The 18,099-nt window shown below is 36.0% G+C and overlaps 1 protein-coding gene across 6 annotated transcripts in view; it reads left to right on the top strand.

Moving 5' to 3' along the window:
• LOC143668395 (alpha-fetoprotein-like) overlaps nucleotides 1-18,099 on the top strand; it is a 113,420-nt gene that overhangs the window by 18,583 nt on the left and 76,738 nt on the right. For all 6 annotated transcript variants that reach the window (XM_077143183.1, XM_077143180.1, XM_077143184.1 and 3 more), the window contains exons 8-12: nucleotides 5,307-5,518; nucleotides 6,935-7,067; nucleotides 8,704-8,801; nucleotides 9,928-10,066; nucleotides 13,896-14,122. In XM_077143183.1, the coding sequence (XP_076999298.1) occupies nucleotides 5,307-5,518; nucleotides 6,935-7,067; nucleotides 8,704-8,801; nucleotides 9,928-10,066; nucleotides 13,896-14,122 (809 nt within the window). The remainder of the gene's footprint in view (nucleotides 1-5,306; nucleotides 5,519-6,934; nucleotides 7,068-8,703; nucleotides 8,802-9,927; nucleotides 10,067-13,895; nucleotides 14,123-18,099) is intronic.

Here is an 18,099-nt window from a genome sequence, read left to right as displayed (position 1 = left end):
TTTGTTGGTTTTATTTTGTAAGATTCCCTATTTCATTTATCTCTGCTCTAACTTTATTTTTTTCTTTAGCTTGCTTTGAGTTTTGTTTGCTCTTCTTTTTCAAGTTCCTCCAGGGTTGAGGTGAAGGCTCTCATTTGGGATCTTCTTTTTTAATATAAGCACTTAGAGCTAAATGTTTTCTTCTCATACTGTCTTTGCTGCATCCCCTAAGTTTTAGTAGGTCGTGTTTTCATTTTCATTTGCCTCAAAACATTCCATAATTTCCCTTGTGATTTCTGATTTTACCCATTGGCATTTAAGTGTGTGTTGTTTAATTTCCACTTCTTTTTTCATTTTAGAGTTCCCCTTCTGTTATTGATTTCTAGTTTCATTCCATTGTGGTTAGAGAAGGGCTTTGTATGATTTCAATATTTTTTAATTTATTGTAACTTGTTTTGTGACTTAGCATATTTTGTATCCTGGAGACTATTCTGTGTGAACTAGAGAAGAATGTGTATTTGGATGCTGTTAGGTAAAGTGTTCTATATATGTCTGTTAGGTCTAGTTGTACTCTGTATTGTTCGATTCTTTTATTTCCTTACTGATCTTTTGTCTGGATAGTCTATCCCTTATTGAAATTGGTGTATCAAAATCTCCTACTATTAAGGGCATTGTCTACTTCTCCCTTCCAATCTGTCAGTATTTTCTTCATATATTTTGGGGCTTTACTATTTTGTGTCTCTATATTTATAATTATTGTACCTTCTTGCTGAATTTTCCCTTTATCAGTATATATAGTGCTTTTCTTTGTCCATTGTAACTGTTTTTGATCTATTTTACCTCATATTAGTGTAGCCACCTGGCTTTGTTTCCCTCTTCCCTTTCCCTTTAACCTCCTTGTGGCTTTGAATTAAGTTATTCTCTTGCAAACATTATTTTTGGGGGGGATCATACCTTTGTTTTTATAATTCATGCATGAAATACAGGGTTCCCATATACCACCCTATCAGTAACACCTTGGAAACGTAGCTGTGCCAGTGTGAGGCTATTATGTACTCCAGAAAAGCCCAGTCTTTTGGTCCTCACTCAATATTGCTGGGTGGTTTTGGTTGTTTTCATGACTTACCCAACTATGGGTGATAACTTTTGATTAGCTGGTTTCCATGGAGATGGGACTCTACCCATTCAGGTGGGTTGCTCTGTTGGAGCCCTTCAGGAGGGAACCATTTTGGAAAAAGCTTGAGAGCCAAGAGAACTAATGGAATTGACAAAGCCCACACAGCTGGAGATATTTAGAGATGCCAAATGAGAACACCCTCAGGGAAGCCTTTTGAAATTACAGCAGAAAGTTAGTAGATGTTGCCATGTACCTTTTCAGCTGACAGAGGTATCTTTTTCCTGGATGCCTTAGTTTGGGCATTTTCATGGCCATAGAACTGTAAACTTGCAACTTAATAAATTCTCCTTTTAGAAGCCATCCCATTTCTGGTATACTGCATTCTGGCAGCTTTTACAAATTAAAACAGAAGCACACCAATGCAAGGTGTTAATATTTGGGTGGGCCATGATCTTTTATCCATTATTCCAGTATCTGCCACTTGACTGGAAAGTTTAATCTAATTACATTTAAAATAGCTATTTGACCTTTGCAGATCATAGCTTTGTTATTTTTTGTGGTGTGCTATCTCATGTACCTTCTTATTTCATGTGTTATTTTTTGTAGTGTGCTATCTCGTGCACCTTCTTATTTCCTTCTGTATCTATTTTTTCCTGATATTTTCTTTGTAGTTTCTTTTAGGATTGTATCCTAAATTTGTAACAGTCATATCTGATTTGACACTAACTAAGTTGACTTCAATAACCTACACAGAAACTGGTCTATGTCCATAGAATGGATTCACTCATCATTTCTGGACATGACCTTTTCTTGGGTACATGGAGTTTCAAACCATCACGCATATCAGAAAATACAAAACAGTAGTACTGGCATTTATAATCATCCATATTGTTTTTTTTACTGGGGGATATTTATTTCTTTATACCCTATGATCCACTATCTAGTGTCCTTTCCTTTCAGTCTGAAGAACTTTCTTTAACATGCTTATGGGGCAGGTCATTACTAATGACAAACTCCTTCAGCTTTTATTTATCTGGAAATGTCTTAATTTCTACCTATTTTTGAAAGATAGTCTCACAAAATATAAAATTCTTTGTTAGCAATTATTTTCTTTCAGCACTTTAAATGTTTTATCCCACTGCCTTATGACCTCCATGGTTTCTGATGAGAAATTGGAACTTAATCTTATTGGGGATCCTTTGGACATAACACGTTGCTTTTCTCTTGAAGCTTTCTGAACTCTCTCCTTGTCTTTGGCATTAGACAATTTTGACTACTATGTCTGGGCATGGTTGTCCTTAAGTTTTACCTGTTTTAGGTTCCTTGGCCTCTTGTATGCTTTTATTTGTGTCTTTCATTAAATGTGAAATGTTTCCTACCATTATTTCTTTTAGTACTCCTTCTACCCTTCTCTCTCTCTCTTTCTTCTTCTGGGACTCCCACAATGCAAATATTGGTACACTTGAAGGAGTTCCCATCAGTGTATTTGCCTCTCCATTTTTTCAAAAATTCCTTTTTTTCTTTCTGCTTCTCAGTCTCTATCATTTCAATTGTGGTGTCTTCAAGTTCATTGATTCTTTCTTCTGCCAGTTTGAATCTGCTGTTGAAAACCTCTAAGGAATTTTTCATTTTAATTATTGTGGTCTTTATAGTTTTCTGTTTGTTTTTTTTTTAATTGAGATTCTTATATTGTTCATTTATCATTTTCCTGATATCTGTTCATCCTTTCTCCATGTCTTCCTCTATCTTCTTGGGCCTGTTTAAGATAATTTTTTCTGTGGCCTTTATTCAGTATGTCCAAAGTATGGTTTCTTTGTTGATGGTTTCTGAATTTTTACCTTGTTCCTTTGAAGGGACTATCATTTCCTCTTTTTTTGTTGTTTGCTATGTATTCTTTTGTTATACACTGTACATTTTAATATTTAATGTGTTAACTTGGAATTTAACCCATGAGCTCTCTATTCCTTAACTTTATATCTATCTAGTGATATGATAGAGAGTTCTTTGAGTGCCAGCAGCTAACAAAAACAAACAAACCAATTAAAAAAAAGTCTTCACAGTCTTTGCTAATTGTCTCTGTATTGGCTAGTGCTCTCCTTCAGAGTTTAGCCTTCTTATCAAGAAAATCAGCTTGAGGCAAAAGTGAAGTACAGGGTAAACTTTCTCTTTTCTGAATATGTGTCTTGTCATAGGCTCACATATGCTTGTGGCCTTAGCAATTCCTCCAATACAGGAATCCAAATGCCCCCTCTATTTCTATGAAATAAATTTTCCTCCTTTCCTGGATGCTCTGTTGTATGTCTTCAAGTCAATGATCCTTTGCCCCAAGACCTTGGACTTAATTGTTTCTTATACTTCTTTCATTTGCAAGCTGCTTCTGTTTTCAGGACAAACTCTGGGATACTGAGCAAGAGAGGAGTCTCCTGGTTCAGTCTCTCATGCTGCCACCAGATAGATTAGCACTGACAAACAGGTTATGCACCTAAATGATACTCTACTCCCTCTGGGACAGGAACAAGAACCCGCAAATGGAACACAGGCTGGTTCCATACTGCAATGGGGAGAGGATGGAGAATGGCTAGCAAGGGTGCCATGAGCTTCTCTTACCATTTTAAAAGTTGTGTTTTCTTGATTCAGCACATGCCCAATTACTGCTACCCTTGAACTGTTCTAGGGTTTTGAGGAAGATGGCTCTGCCAGTTTTTTTGCTAGTTGTTCAACCATTCTGTGGGACAATGGAACCTGAAGCATCTTATACTACCATCGTTTCCAAGCTGAACCGCATGGCTGGATTTTTAATATCAAGAACAATATTGGAAACCGCAGATTGAAGATAATAGAACCTTTGTCAGTTTTGCTCATGGAAGTATCCTGAAGGATACACTTTCCCCTCCTTAATAGGACTTCACTGAAAGAGAAATACAGTTAATTCTGTTAAGCCACTGAGACCATGTCAGTTGTTTAAATAATACATACAGTCTCCCTCATCATTCTCATCCTGACCCCTTAAAGTAGCTACAACTGACCATTTTTAGATCTAGACCTTCAGCCTATTCTTCCATTCTGACTCCGTAATCTGTACTTCCCCTGCTTACAGGAAATCTCCATGTGGATGCCTCAAAGCTGCCTTAAATCATCACCCCTGTGTTCCAACAATGAACTCTTTGACCTTTCTCTTTAACCAACTTCTGAAAGTCTGTTCTTTCTCCTGAATGCTAATTTCAGTAAATAGTGCTACCATTGACTCAGACCTCATATCATCCTAGATTCTTCTTTCTTCCTTCCCTTTGCCCCAACCTAATTATTGTTTATTGAAATCTTGTGACCTCTACCTCTCAGTAGCTCTTAGGTCTATCCAATCTCTGATTTGGTTCGAGCTTCATCATTTCTCAAGTCAATTTTCTCAGTAACTTCCAAATATCCTAAATACTACTTCCCAAATATGTCATGTTCTCTCACCTCTAAGATTCTTTTAATACAAAGATGAAGAATTACAGAATGCCCTTCCTTCATATTTGCTCCCAATTAATTTCTACTTATCTTTTAAGACTCAACTCTTTGAGTCATCACTTTGATCTCCATCCAGACTGGATTGCCAGTCTCTCTTTTTTCTCCCAAAGCATCATGAGTGTACTTCTCTTATAAAGTTTTATTATAATGCATTTTTATAGTTGTTGTTTCTCCTTAAATGCAGAGAAGAGCTTATTTATACACATACCACAATTATTTATGTGTATATGTAAATAAGTAAATACATGAGCATATAGATGTATATAATATATCTATATAAATATAAATGTATAGTATATATTTATAAATATACATATATAGTAATAGCAAATGTATAGTAAAAGAAGAAATTGTGATATGGTTTAAACATAAAATGTTTCCTAAAATGAGATCCTAAAGCCATAACAACAATAGAAACATCATAAAACTTTCAAAAGTTTTATGCATTTTGTTAAACTAAGCATGGAAACAATAATTCAGTCTGTCTCCCTTTATGTTCTTTAAAAGATGTTAAAAGAGGTTGTGGCCTGTGTAAGCTCAAATGAAAGCCTTTACTCATTAAAGTGAGTCACAATAAATGATTTTTTTATCTCTCTTTTTGCCAAGGATGAAGTAATGTGTGGTTTTCTACTAATAGCAATAAAAAAAATATGTTCAGAATGAAACCACAAAAATAACTGCTTCCTTTTATGTTTTATAGAGTCAGCTTATGAACGACACCTGTTCTAAACAGGCTATCCTATCCAAGAAAATCACTCAATGCTGCAAACAGCCAGTGCCATTCCGGGGAGAATGCATTATCAATGCAGAAAATGATGACAAACCTGACCAATTACTGCCACTGAGCAGATCTACTGAAGACCAGTTAGCATGTGAACAATTCACTGACAAGCAAGACGACTTCCTACAAGAGTAATATTGCTTTTTGCAAAATCTTTGTGATGGAATACTACGTTTATGGATTATTTGTTAGGGTTTGCAAGCGCAAATGCTGACAGAGGCTAGCCAATGATGCATATTAGTAGCTAAGTAGGAAATGTAGACAAGAGGAAATGCTTTGTGCAGTCAAAAGTTAGGTGGTTGGTTCTATTGCATTTTGAGAGAATCTGGAAATTTCTTGATTTTTAAATGTTGACAACTAATATAGGAATTTCATAAAACTCAGTGAAGGCCAAGTGTTTGCACATTTTGTTCTAAGGAATTTAAGGATGAGCAAGAGCTTCAGACTGGTATACCTAGTCAGTCCTTCTATCCTAATGAATGTAACACCTACTACCAAACCCATAGTGTGGCATTTAAAGATTAGAGAGATGGAGCATTCACATCTCTGGGGACCGTTCAGGAAGTACAAATTAATTTGTGCATAGGCAAACTGATTTCAACATATAACATTAAGACAATATTGCTCTGTGATTGAGATATTTCCAAAATCACCAAGTGAAGATTTATTTAGAACAATTAAATTCCAGCAAAGGATAAGAATTTGAGTTTTTCTCAAAGTTCTTTGTAGAATGACTATTTGTATTTCTGAAATTTTATTTTACACTGGCTTGTAAAAGTAAATGTCATTATCTGAGCCAACTTGTTAAAAATACCTAAATTTACCTTTAGTATTGAAAAAGAAGTCAACAAGTACAACTTCCTAGTGGAAAGCACACTACACTAGCAATTGGGAGACTTGAGTTGTAGTCCTAGTTTTATCACATGTAAGCCTTAAAGTGAATTTCAAGTCACTTAGTTTCTCCAGGCTCTTGGGTTCTAATTGTAAAGTGAAGTGGTTAGACAAAGTAGCATTAAAGGTCTCTTCTGTGATACTATGATTCCTTTGAAAATATTCTAGAGTACACATTTCCCTTTCTTGAAATTCAGAAAAATAAGCTTGAAGATTTTTTTGAAAAGAGGGGGAATTGGTGACTTCAAACCTAACCAGCACTTTAAAAAAATTGTGATTTTTTCTAAAATTTAGTCTGCAAGATTATTGACAAAAATGTATTCTCATTCAAACTCTTGAAATTAATTTCCGGGAAAAGTAAGTAGAGATCCTGAGCCAGAAACTACCATGCAATCAGGATGTCTTAAGTTCAAGTTCTATATCTGCGACTCAGATGTGACTTTAGGAAAGTCACCTAATTACATTGATTTGGTTTCCATAACTCAAAATGGAGTCAATAAAACCTCTGTCTGCCTTCCAAGGTTTTTATCATGATAAAATACCTTATGATCAGTTAAAATATTGAATAAATTTCAGAATTATAGTTGACCTTGGAAAGAAAACCCATGATCTCTGAATTTTACTATTTACTTTCTAATATGTTTCATATAATACAGGTTTCTTTACGAATATTCAAGAAGACATCCAGAGTTGGCTGTTCCAGTGATTTTAAGAGTGGCTATGGCATATCAAAATTTATTGGAAAAATGCTGCAAATTAGAATACCCTCAGGAATGTTATAGTCATGGGGTAAATTCCTTACTAAAAAAACATACACACAAAAAAAAACTGTTACAGAGAAGTGATTATAAACAAGCAAAAAATCCTAGTGCTGCTAGTGGGCTAAGCTTTTGTAAGATGATTATGCATATTCTTATTAATTGCTTCTACTAAACTGGAACAGATTTCCATCTAAACCAAAGGCCACATTATCATACCTTAGAAACAATGTGGTTGAGTCACTGCCTTGTAGAGTCTGCCCTTCAAGACACTTTCTCTATGCAATCTCCTCTTTGAAATGAATGCAGATGTTTCTTCAGTGCTGTAGTAGACATCATGAAAGCACAATCGATTAAGGTATAGAAGGGCTACTGTTTCTACCATGCAGGCCTAGAAACTGCCCCTATTTCAAGCCAGAAATCAGACTGGTCACAGGCAACAACTCTTGTTCATTTTACGTAAAAAAGCAGGTGGCCTCACACACATCAGGCCAGTTGGTCAGTTGAATGCAGATCCCTCAACCAGGGCAGTTCTGGCTTTTGTTATTCTAATCAATGGCCTACCTACTTATAGGAGGTGGGTGGGAAAAATAGAGGCCCACATCATTTTCTTGTCTTACCGGGCTAAAGCTGGTACACCTAGCATCTTTTTGTTCCCATGAGAAAGAATAAGTAAGAATGATTTAGTTTCTTGTACTTCTCCTAGCATCACCCATAGACCTCCAAAATAATCATGATAATGAGCACCTTACAGGAGCATGGATTTTTAGAGTTTGCAAAGCAGTTTCCCAAACATTTGATTCTATTTGAGTCTCTCAACAGCCTGGTAAAATTGGTAATGACAGAGTTACCAACAATATTTCATAGATGGGAAATATGTAGTTCAGAAGGTTCAAATGACTTGCCCAACATTGCACAGGCAGTAAGGACAGGGATAAGTTTTGTTAAATGTTTGCATTCAACAACTGTGTGCAAATCTGGTAAACTTTTCACTATAACAGGCACTGCTTATTAAGACCAGTAAGAGCAGTGATCCTACAAAAGAGCTAAGCCTGCAAGGTCCCTGATACATCCTCACTGGGATCTTATTTGCATGGTTCAAAAACTCTTTGAATTTGTCTTTAACTGTGAAAATTCCATTTGCTTCATATCAGCATGATTTATGAAGATGCTTAATATAGTCAAGACAGGTACCTGATCTTATCAAACCATAACTTCTTCATACGTATCTCTATTTTTGCACCAATATCTTTAGCTCTATATCTGCACCATTTACGTAAAAAGGTTCCTTGTACTAGAAATAACAAACATGCAGTCACATACATACACACACATACTGAACAAACAGAGCTATAAACTACCCGAAGAGCTTCTTTCAGACTTCATGAATTATTCAACTTATGCATGTAAAGTATGCTATTTAAAACCACAAATGAGTTTATTTCTATCGTGAGAAACTGAGTATCTATCTTGCTCTACCATTCCTTCTCCAGAATGTACATAGCGATTCCTGTTTTAGCAAAACATGTTTTTCAAGGTTTGCAAACTCGCAAAGTAAATAAAACCTTGGCCTGGAAAGCAGCTATATTAAGAAGATGGTTTTGCAATATTACTTTGAGATATACTGTTGCAACCACAGATAAACACTGATTATCTTTATTTTTCAGAAAGAGATGCTCCAAACAGTGGTTCATGAAAGCCACCAGCGTGTAAGAAATTACTGTGACTTACATGAGAAATTGGGAGATAGAAACTTTCATTATAGGTATGCTTCTAAGATATTGTCTAGATTTATCCTGCTTAGTGACTTTTACTTAACTCCTGATGCTGAGAGTTACTAAGAATTTACATTCGACTTGAAAATCTCAATGGTCTAGGAAAAAATCAGTTCAGAATTAACTTAGCTCTCTCTGACTTGATTAAATATCTGCATAACCTTGGATGCCTCTACCATACTCTTCTGGCCAGTTTCCCAGATTCCAGTTAATGCCCAGAGGCTTTGAAGCAAGGCAGGCCCTGCCTGCTCTCTGTGATCTCACAGGGACTCTCTCCTTCACACTGGGGTCCTGAACATTTAGTCTGGGGCTTCGTCTGTAATTTTCAGTTGAGATTGTGACAAAGATCTAATTTATGGACCCCTCATCAGGATCAAATTAGGTCATATAGCAAATAGTGTTTTCACCACTGAGACAAGAGATAAATACATATCTTAGTTATTAGCCAAAGGAAACACATTTATTTCTTTATGTAGAGAAATTATGGTAAAGCCCATTTTGTTTCAAATCTTAAGATTAAAAAAGAAAATCCAAGTTAAGTTTTAGTAGTCTTTAAGATGTTACTGTAATAGTGTACTTAAAAGCAGTGTATTGAGGAAAACTTGGTTGATATAGTTGCTAAAATGTAGTTGATAAGTATAACACTGAACTTAAATATCCAGAATAATGGATTCAGAAATAGGAGTCTTGTTTCTTATTTTATGTGGGAATATTTGGCTTATTATTCACCTGTTATGTTTGATTCAGTAGCTGTTCTCTGTTTAAGGATTAGATCTGTGGTTCTCAAACCTTAAGATGAATCAAAATTTATTTCAGAAGCTATTTACTCCAAGTCTGATTTTGCAGCTACCCAAATGAGCTATTGTAACATCTCTGATAAGTAGGAAAAAATGGGTCAGAGTGGAGCAATGTGTGATGTGGAGAGAGAATTCTAAGTATACTGAATAATACTAAATAATCTATTGGACCATTTGAACAGGGGGCTACAGGGATAGAGTTAAACCTAGTTTAATGCCTTGATAGTTTTAAATCAGAAAGGCCAGATATTGAGGAAAATTCTGTAGAATTCATCATGTTTGCGCACTTAGCCATTACAAGATGAAATTATTCTTTCAGACTCGTTGTCCTTTACACTAAGAACATACCACAACTATCTGCTCAAGTGTTGGTTGTGCTCACGAAGAACATGGCAGCTGCTGCCACCAAGTGTTGCCCACTGAGTGATGAGCAGCAGTTTAGCTGCATTGAGGACTCGGTAAGTAGTTTATGCCTTTATGTGTGCCAGTTCTTGAAAGGCATGTCTCCTTCCCATTCCAGTAACTCCCCCAGCCCCCATCGCCCCATCTACTTCTGTGGACACAACTATGAACTATTAGTGGAGTCTAATGATTATGTCTTCAGGAGAAAACTTCTCAGCTCAGTTGAAGCCAATTATCTTTGATAAGTGGCAGGCATAAGACTTTCACCTCTCTGACACTGGGGATGTCAAATTCACTGGACCTTCCCTGGATAATATCCCAGGGTCTATTCCTTGGATTTTCAGGTCAATAAAAATAATTTTGTCAGTAAATTCAAAGATAATGATTTTTAGACTAACATCATAACCAAACTCAGGGTGGTTAAATTTTGTACATAGAATACCGTTATGTTAATTATATTCCAGTGGCAGGAATAATTGGGTCTAATATCTAGGGTACACTTTCCTTTTCTTTCTTTCTTTTTTTTTTTACCTGCTACAAAAGCTAACAAGAATGCAGGGTCAAAGTGATCCAGCATGGAGTGGAGCTAATCAGGGAAGACTTTCTGGAGGATGCAACTTGAGGATGGTTTCTTAGGACATCAGATTTCTAGGTTGGGTTAATAGTATATGCTTAGTGACTAAGAGAACAAACTCTTCAAATCCTGGCTCCAGCACTTGTTTCTTACTTAACCTCTCTGTGTATCAGTTTCTTCATTAGTAAAATGGGGATCAGAGTAGTTTCTGCTTCATTGAGCTGTTGTGAAGATTAAATTAATTCTTACATGTAAAATGTTTGGAACAGTGCCCAAGAGTATTATTTGTTTCCTAATAGTAGTAGTAGTAAGAGTAAGTCAAGAATAAGATACTAGCAACAAATAGGTGATGTTGCTAACGTACTTAGATGTAATAAGATATAGAGTTGATAATATGGGAAAAGACATTTAATGGAAAGCATCTCCAACTTTTTCATTACTTGGCCCACATAGAAAGTGATATTGTTTCCATGACACACCAGTGTAAACAGGGAACTTGGAAGAAAATTGGGATGCCTGTATGTTCATGTCCAGAGGAATAGCATGGATAATATCAAATAACTTCTAATAGCTGTCCATATGATGGATTAGAGTAAGAGGGAGGAACGCATAGATGGTCCTGGATTCCCAAAGACAATTGGTCATGACCTAGATGGGAGGTGAAATGAATTTGGATGAGAAGGGGTTGGTGGGAATGGAAAGGAAAGAGCAGATATCATGCAGTTAAGGTCTCTGCCTCCTGTTTCCCTCAACAGAAAGAGAGTTTAGATTCCAGAGGGGTGGGAATTCTTTGTTGTTTCCGTGGAGAAGCAAGTATAGAAAGAGGCCAGAAAATTTCAGTTCCCTGGTTAGGTATTGACAGGCAGGTCTTTGTATTATGAAACAACAGCAACTTGATTAGAAAGTACACTGGGATCACTTCCAATTATCTCAGAGCAGGGGAGAATTTATGTCTATAAATCTATTGGGTATTGCAACAATTGACATGGGAGTTTTACTGGGTATATTTTTTTCTTGCACAGTATCGTTTTCAGTGCTTGCTTAATCATTGTTAATGTGAAATCATTTTTTCTTGGACTTTGTAGCAGTTTATAATAGAGGTTACAGATAATCAGTGTTCTTTATAAAAACAGTAAGGATTAATGCAGTTGCATATCTCCCTATGTGCACAAGGCCTTGCCCAGAACGGGTTCTCACTAACACTAATTAAACTGCTTTTGATTTGTTTTGGTTTTGAGTTTCTGTCCCTGCTTCTGAATATATCTTTATGAATGTCATCATTATCATAAAAGGAAATCTAATGAAATGGACACCCACCTCCAGGAACTTTTCTTTTTTCATTCTTTTTATTAAGAAGAAAAAATAATGAAACAATAGCTGAATTCTGTTTGTAGATAAAAAATCTGAAGAATCATCATATCATTTTGGTTTTTTAAAAAATTATACTTTGTTCCGAGAGTTATTCTTACAGAAGTCACTGAGAAAAAAAAAGTTTATTAAGCGATCTTATAATTTTATGGCCTACTTTAAATACACCTTTCTTTGAGAAGCTTCCCTAACCTCCAGGCAGTCTTTCCCAAGAAAAGGAGTAGGTTAGAATGCTACCAGGGCTTCTTGTGCATAATTGTTCTGGCAAATCTCACATGGAATAAAATAACAGATTCATATGTCTGTCTGTCTCCAATCATGAGAGTGTTTTTTTTTTTTTCACAATCACATAGTCACATGCAAAAGCTCTATCGTTATACATTCATCTTCAAGAAACATGGCTACTGGAACACAGCTCTATAGTTTCAGGCATTCCCCTCTAGCCTCTCTAATACACCTTAAACTAAAAGGGGATATCTATGAAATGTATAAGAATAACCTCCAGGATAACCTCTTGACTCTGTTTGAAATCCCTTAGCTGCTGACGCTTTATTTTGTCTCATTTCTCTCTTCCCCCTTTCAGTTGAGAAGTTTTTCTTAATCCCTTGATGCTGAATCCCAGTTCATTCTAGGATTTCTGTCCCACGTTGCCAGGGAGGTTTATACTCCCGGGAGTCATGTCCCACTTAGAGAGGGGGGAGGGCAGTGAGTTTGCTTGTCGTGTTGGCTGAGAGAGAGAGAGGCCACATCTGAGCAACTAAAGAGGTGCTCTGGGGGTGACGCTTAGGCCTAATTTTAAGTAGGCTTAGTCTATCCTTTGCAGGGATAAGTTTCATATGCCCAAACCCCAAGATTGAGGGTACACTTTTCTTGAATCAAAATTCTTGGGAAGATCAATTAAGATATGGGTATTAGTGCATATTAAATCAAAGGAAAGGCAGGGATGGTCTTGAGGGATATTTCTTCCGTATGAATGGTGGAGAACACCCCTTCAGGGACCAGGATGCTTAGGTCTCTGAGATCTATTCTCACTCTCTAAGCATATTATTTCAATACCAATGAATTCTTGTTTAGTGATAACATTCCATGCTCTGTGTTCTTGGTAGAACATCTCCTGTAGGCTAATTTGGCTTTTCTTCTGGTAAAATATGATTAAGTTGCAGATTCAAATATTATCTAGTCTTGCTTTCCTTTTACTTTTTATTCTTTTTAATTATCTAGTTGTGTCTTTCTTTTTTTATTAGATTTGTTTAAAAGCTGTTTCTTCAGTTACTTCTAACTTGATAAACTCCACATTAGATGCTGATGCTTGCTGGTTTCAGTTACTTCATCTCCACATGCACTAATGACAGGGAGTTTGCATGGCCATTGTGCTCAGAGAAGTATGCAGATAGACTTGCAGACAGTATCAGGGTAATTCTCAGTGCCTGGACACCAAACTAGGAGCAAGGCAAGTTCCCAGTTTTAGAAGAATATGAAGGAGATGTCTGAAATTAGAACCAAGGATTTCTTTCATGTCTGAAGTTCTGTGGTCATTGCAAATGTCCTATTATAAAAAAAAGAAATAAATTGGATTTCAACTTCTTAAGTCTAATCATCAGTTTCATCATCTGAGTCAAATTGACAGTAGTGCTGCCTTGAGGTCTGATTATTTTTGGTGAGGCACAAGAAACTCCTGCTTCTAGTTGACACTAATCTAGAAATTGTGCTGGGAGGATAGAGAATCAGGATCCAAGTGAGCTCAACTTGAGGTCACAGGATAAGGAAGGACAACACCGGAATTAGTCTGTGCCTCATGCTATTCCTTTGTCCCAAACAGTGAAATGCCAACTGAACTAGAAGAAACTGAATTTGTGGATATTTAAATATAACCTCTTTTATGGGTAAACAAATACAATGACCATAAACCTTATCGCTCTTATTTGAATTCTCCTCCGGGAAAGGCAAAGCTAATTTTTGGAGCGTTGTGCAGAAGACATGAGGCAGAGCCAACCAATGCTGGTGTGGGCCGCTGCTGTGATGACTCCTATGCCTTCAGGAAGATATGTTTTGATGATCTACAAAGCGATGGAACTTATGTTTCTCAATCCTTAGCCTGTGACCAAGTCATCAGCCTTGAAGAGAACTTGTGCAAAGCTCAGGAGGAAGAACTCCAAACTGAAAAGCTAAAGTAAGGATGTTTGTTTACTGTGTTCTTTATAGCCAACAATGGAGCAGGTATTAAAAACTTCAATCTGGGAATAGATACACATATTGCCTAATGAATAGAGCAGCTAAACATTATGTTGTAGGTTAAGTACAATTTAGATATTCTGGAATTTTACGATTAGCTCTATCATTGTTACTATCCCAATTTTAATCACTGTTAAAGATATTGAAGCATATTGATCAGAAGCTGTTCACAGAAAAGTACATTATCCCATGTAATTTTTTCTGTGTCATCAAAAGCTTTTTATTCACTTAATAATATAGAGTGAAAAATTTCTTCCACATCTGAAACATTGTTTTTCACGGTTGAATTGTGCTAACTGATATCAATAAACAACTGAAATAACCAGTGCCCTATTGGTGGGCATTCAGATAATTATCAGTCATTAGAAGTGTTGAAAAACCTGATAGACACCTGGGTGCACACCCTTAATATTTTCTTATGCATATCCTTATTTTATGACTCAGCCAACCATACACTGGATAAAAGGGGTATCAATCACAAGGTTTTTACAATCACACAGTCACAAGATAAAAGCTATGTAGTTATACAATCATTACCAAAGATCAAGGCCACTAGATTACAGTTCAACAGTTTGAGGTATTTCCTTCTGGATGTTCTATTACACTAAAAACAGAAAAGAAATATCTGTATGATGGTTCAGTAGTCATAATCGTTTGTTAAGCCCTAATTTCTCTGTTACAACTCCTCTCTCTCATTTGGTCATTCTCTCAACTTTCAGGGATGTTTGGACAATAAGCATTCTGACTTCATGTTGAATGGTGATTTCAACATTATGGGGTAGGGGAATGCAACTGGTTGATGTTCTTGGAGAGACTGGTACCTCTGGGATTCAGGGCTTATCTGGCATAGGAACAATCTAGAGGTTTTAAGTTTCTGAAAAAACAAACTTAATAAGTAAAATTTTTAATAGAATCTTAGATAGCTCAGGGTCTTCTTTAGGGTATCCCATGTATTTTTCCTAATATGTGAACCACAGAACATTATTTTATAATGTATTCCATGCAAAAAGTTTCCATGATCAATTAAGTTTGGGAATATTGCATTTTCTTTCTGCTCATAGAAATCCACACCTTCTATTAACAATGGAAGTCAGAAAAAGTTTCCAATAAATATATTGATTAGTTTTTCTAACCAGAGTCATTTAGGCCACAGAACCTACTGAGAGTCTGTACGATGACTATACTGGGAAAATATTCAAAGCAGTGCCATTAGCGTGATATTTATCAGTTTATAATATATTATTTTACAATCACTTCTGCTACTGATACTATGAGTACTTTTTTTCTGTTTAGAAGGATAGGTTTTGGGCAATGAGCAGAGTGGCCAGCTGGGTGTAATACCTCAAAGATCAATTTCTTGAAATCTTTGATTTCCTTCTCTCTCTTTCTTCCTCTCTCTCTCTCCCCCTCTCTCTTTCTCTCCCTCTCTTTTTGAAAAGCAGCTCCTTATACTAGATAAGGCATTTGTAGTAACTTCTCAGAATATAGGTAAACATGTTTTCACTGAAAACTTACAATATATAAAATAAACTTTTAAATGCTAATAAATCTTTTCTATGAATACATAAAATCAAAGAATCCTAAAAATGGAAAGAAACTTGGATATTAATCATTAATCTTCTCCACCCTAAGTTCAGGGACAAACATTTCCCTGAGGGGAAGATAATTTGCTTAAAGCAGACTATCTTTATCTTCAGTTATATCTAATTTTTAAAAAATCTCATCTTTTTTTTTAAGAAAAAAAATCTCTCTTTTTTTTTGTTGTTATTTTTATCCATGGACAGTAATTTCTACTTCTGGTGCTACGCAGAGAAATACCTTACAGATATTCTGTGTTGCTGAGTAAGGATAGATCTCTACTCTCTCTTTTTTTTTTTTAACTTTTTTATTGTATAGTATAACACATATACAAAGCAAAGAAATAAAAAGCAATAGTTTTCAAAGCACTCTTCAACAAGTAGTTATAGGGCATGAAAATCAGAATTTGTCATGGGTCACCATATGGTCCTCTCACATTTTTATTTCTAGCTGCTCCAGAGTATAGGAGGTTAGAAGGCTTAAGTATTTTTTTATCACCACAATCGACTTTTTCTTTCTTTTTTTTCTGTGAAAAAATAACATATATACAAAAAAGCAATAAATTTCAAAGCACAGCACCACAGTTAGTTGTAGAACATATCTCAGAATTCAGTATGGGTTACAATTCCAGAATTTTAGGTTTTTACTTCTTCCTACTCTAAGATACTGGAGTCTAAAAGAGATCAATTAAATGATTCATCAATCATATTCATTTGTTAAATCCTATCTTCTCTGTATAACTCCACCATCACTTTGATCTTTCTCTCCCTCTCTTTAGGGGTGTTTGGTTATGGCCATTCTAACTTTTTCATGTTGAAAGGGTCTGTCACTAATAGGGGGTAGGGAAATGGAACTGTCTGATCTTCTGGGGAGGATGGGCCTTTTAGGTTTCAGTTCTTACCTGGTCCAGTGACCCATCTGGAGGTTGTAGGCCTCTGGAAAGTTACACAAGTGCATGGAACCCTTGAGGAATCTTACATATTGCCCTAGGTATTCTTTAGGATTGACTGGAATGGTCTTGTATGGGGTTTGGCAGGTTATGATAGGTAGCAATGTCTAACTGAAGCTTTCATAAGAGCAACCTCCAGAGTAGCCTCTCGACTCTATTTGAACTCTCTTTGCCACTGATACTTTATTAGTAACACTTCTTTCCCCCCTTTTGATCAGAATGGAATTGTTGATCCCATGGTGCCAGGGCCAGATTCATCCCTGGAAATCATCTCCCATGCCGTGAGTGAGACTTTCACCCCTGAGTATCATGTCCCACTTAGGGGGGAGGGCCATAATTTCACTTTCAGATTAAGTGGGCTTAATCTCTCCACTTTTGATATCCAGGGAGGATAAGGTAAGGTGGTTTTACTCCTAATGCACAGTTGGATCTCCAGGGGAAGCTGATAGTGTACAATGCATTCCAAACTTACAGATGACCATGTAGATAAAATCATATGTATATAAACATAAGTTAGAAAATTATATAAATTTAAGTTATTACTTTATAAAGTGCTATTCTGATTTAGTTGCTGTTGTTGATACTGAAGTCCACTGAACAAAAATGTTGCCAATAGAATACATTCTCTATACTGATTAGGGTTTTCCAATGTATGTTCCATATAAAATAGGTTTGTGGATGGAATCAGCAACAGAATTTAATCCAGGACACTTTTCCACTTTTGTTTTTACAGTATTTATTTAGCAAAATATTTTTATTTTATTTTTTATTGAAGTAGCTGTAGGTTTATAGAAAAATCAAGAATATAGTACTGAGTTCTCATGGACACCCAGTACCCTCCACCACAATTTCCCCATTATTAAAATTTTGCATTAGAGTGGTTCCTTTTTTATAAATGGTGAAACAATATTATTATAATTATATTGTATTTAACTATAGTACATAGTTTACATTACAGTTCACTGTTTGTGTTGTAAAGTGAACTTAAAATTTCCCATTTGGGCGGGCCACGGTGTCTCATCAGGTAAGAGTGCTTGCCTGCCATGCCCGAGGACCTGGGTTCGATTCCCAGTGCCTGCCCATGTAAAAAAAAAAAAAATTTCCCATTTATTCCAACTTCAATTATATAATTTAGTGGTGTTATTTACATTCACATGTTGTGCCACCATCACCACCAACCATTACCAAAACTTTTCCATCACCCCAAACAGAAACTCTGCACCAATAAAACCTTAATTCTCCATTCCACACTCCTACAAGGCCCCTTGTAAACTGTATTCTAGCTTCTTGCTTTATGAATTTGCCTATTTTAATTATTTCATGTAAGTCAGATCAATACAATATTTGTCCTTTTGCATCTGACTTATATCACTCAAATTGATGTCTCC

The sequence above is a fragment of the Tamandua tetradactyla genome, chromosome 24, assembly GCF_023851605.1.
Source record: "Tamandua tetradactyla isolate mTamTet1 chromosome 24, mTamTet1.pri, whole genome shotgun sequence".
In the NCBI taxonomy this organism is placed as follows: Eukaryota; Metazoa; Chordata; class Mammalia; order Pilosa; family Myrmecophagidae; genus Tamandua; species Tamandua tetradactyla.
Note: the sequence above shows the minus strand (reverse complement) of the source record. Positions and strands in the feature narration are given on the sequence as shown.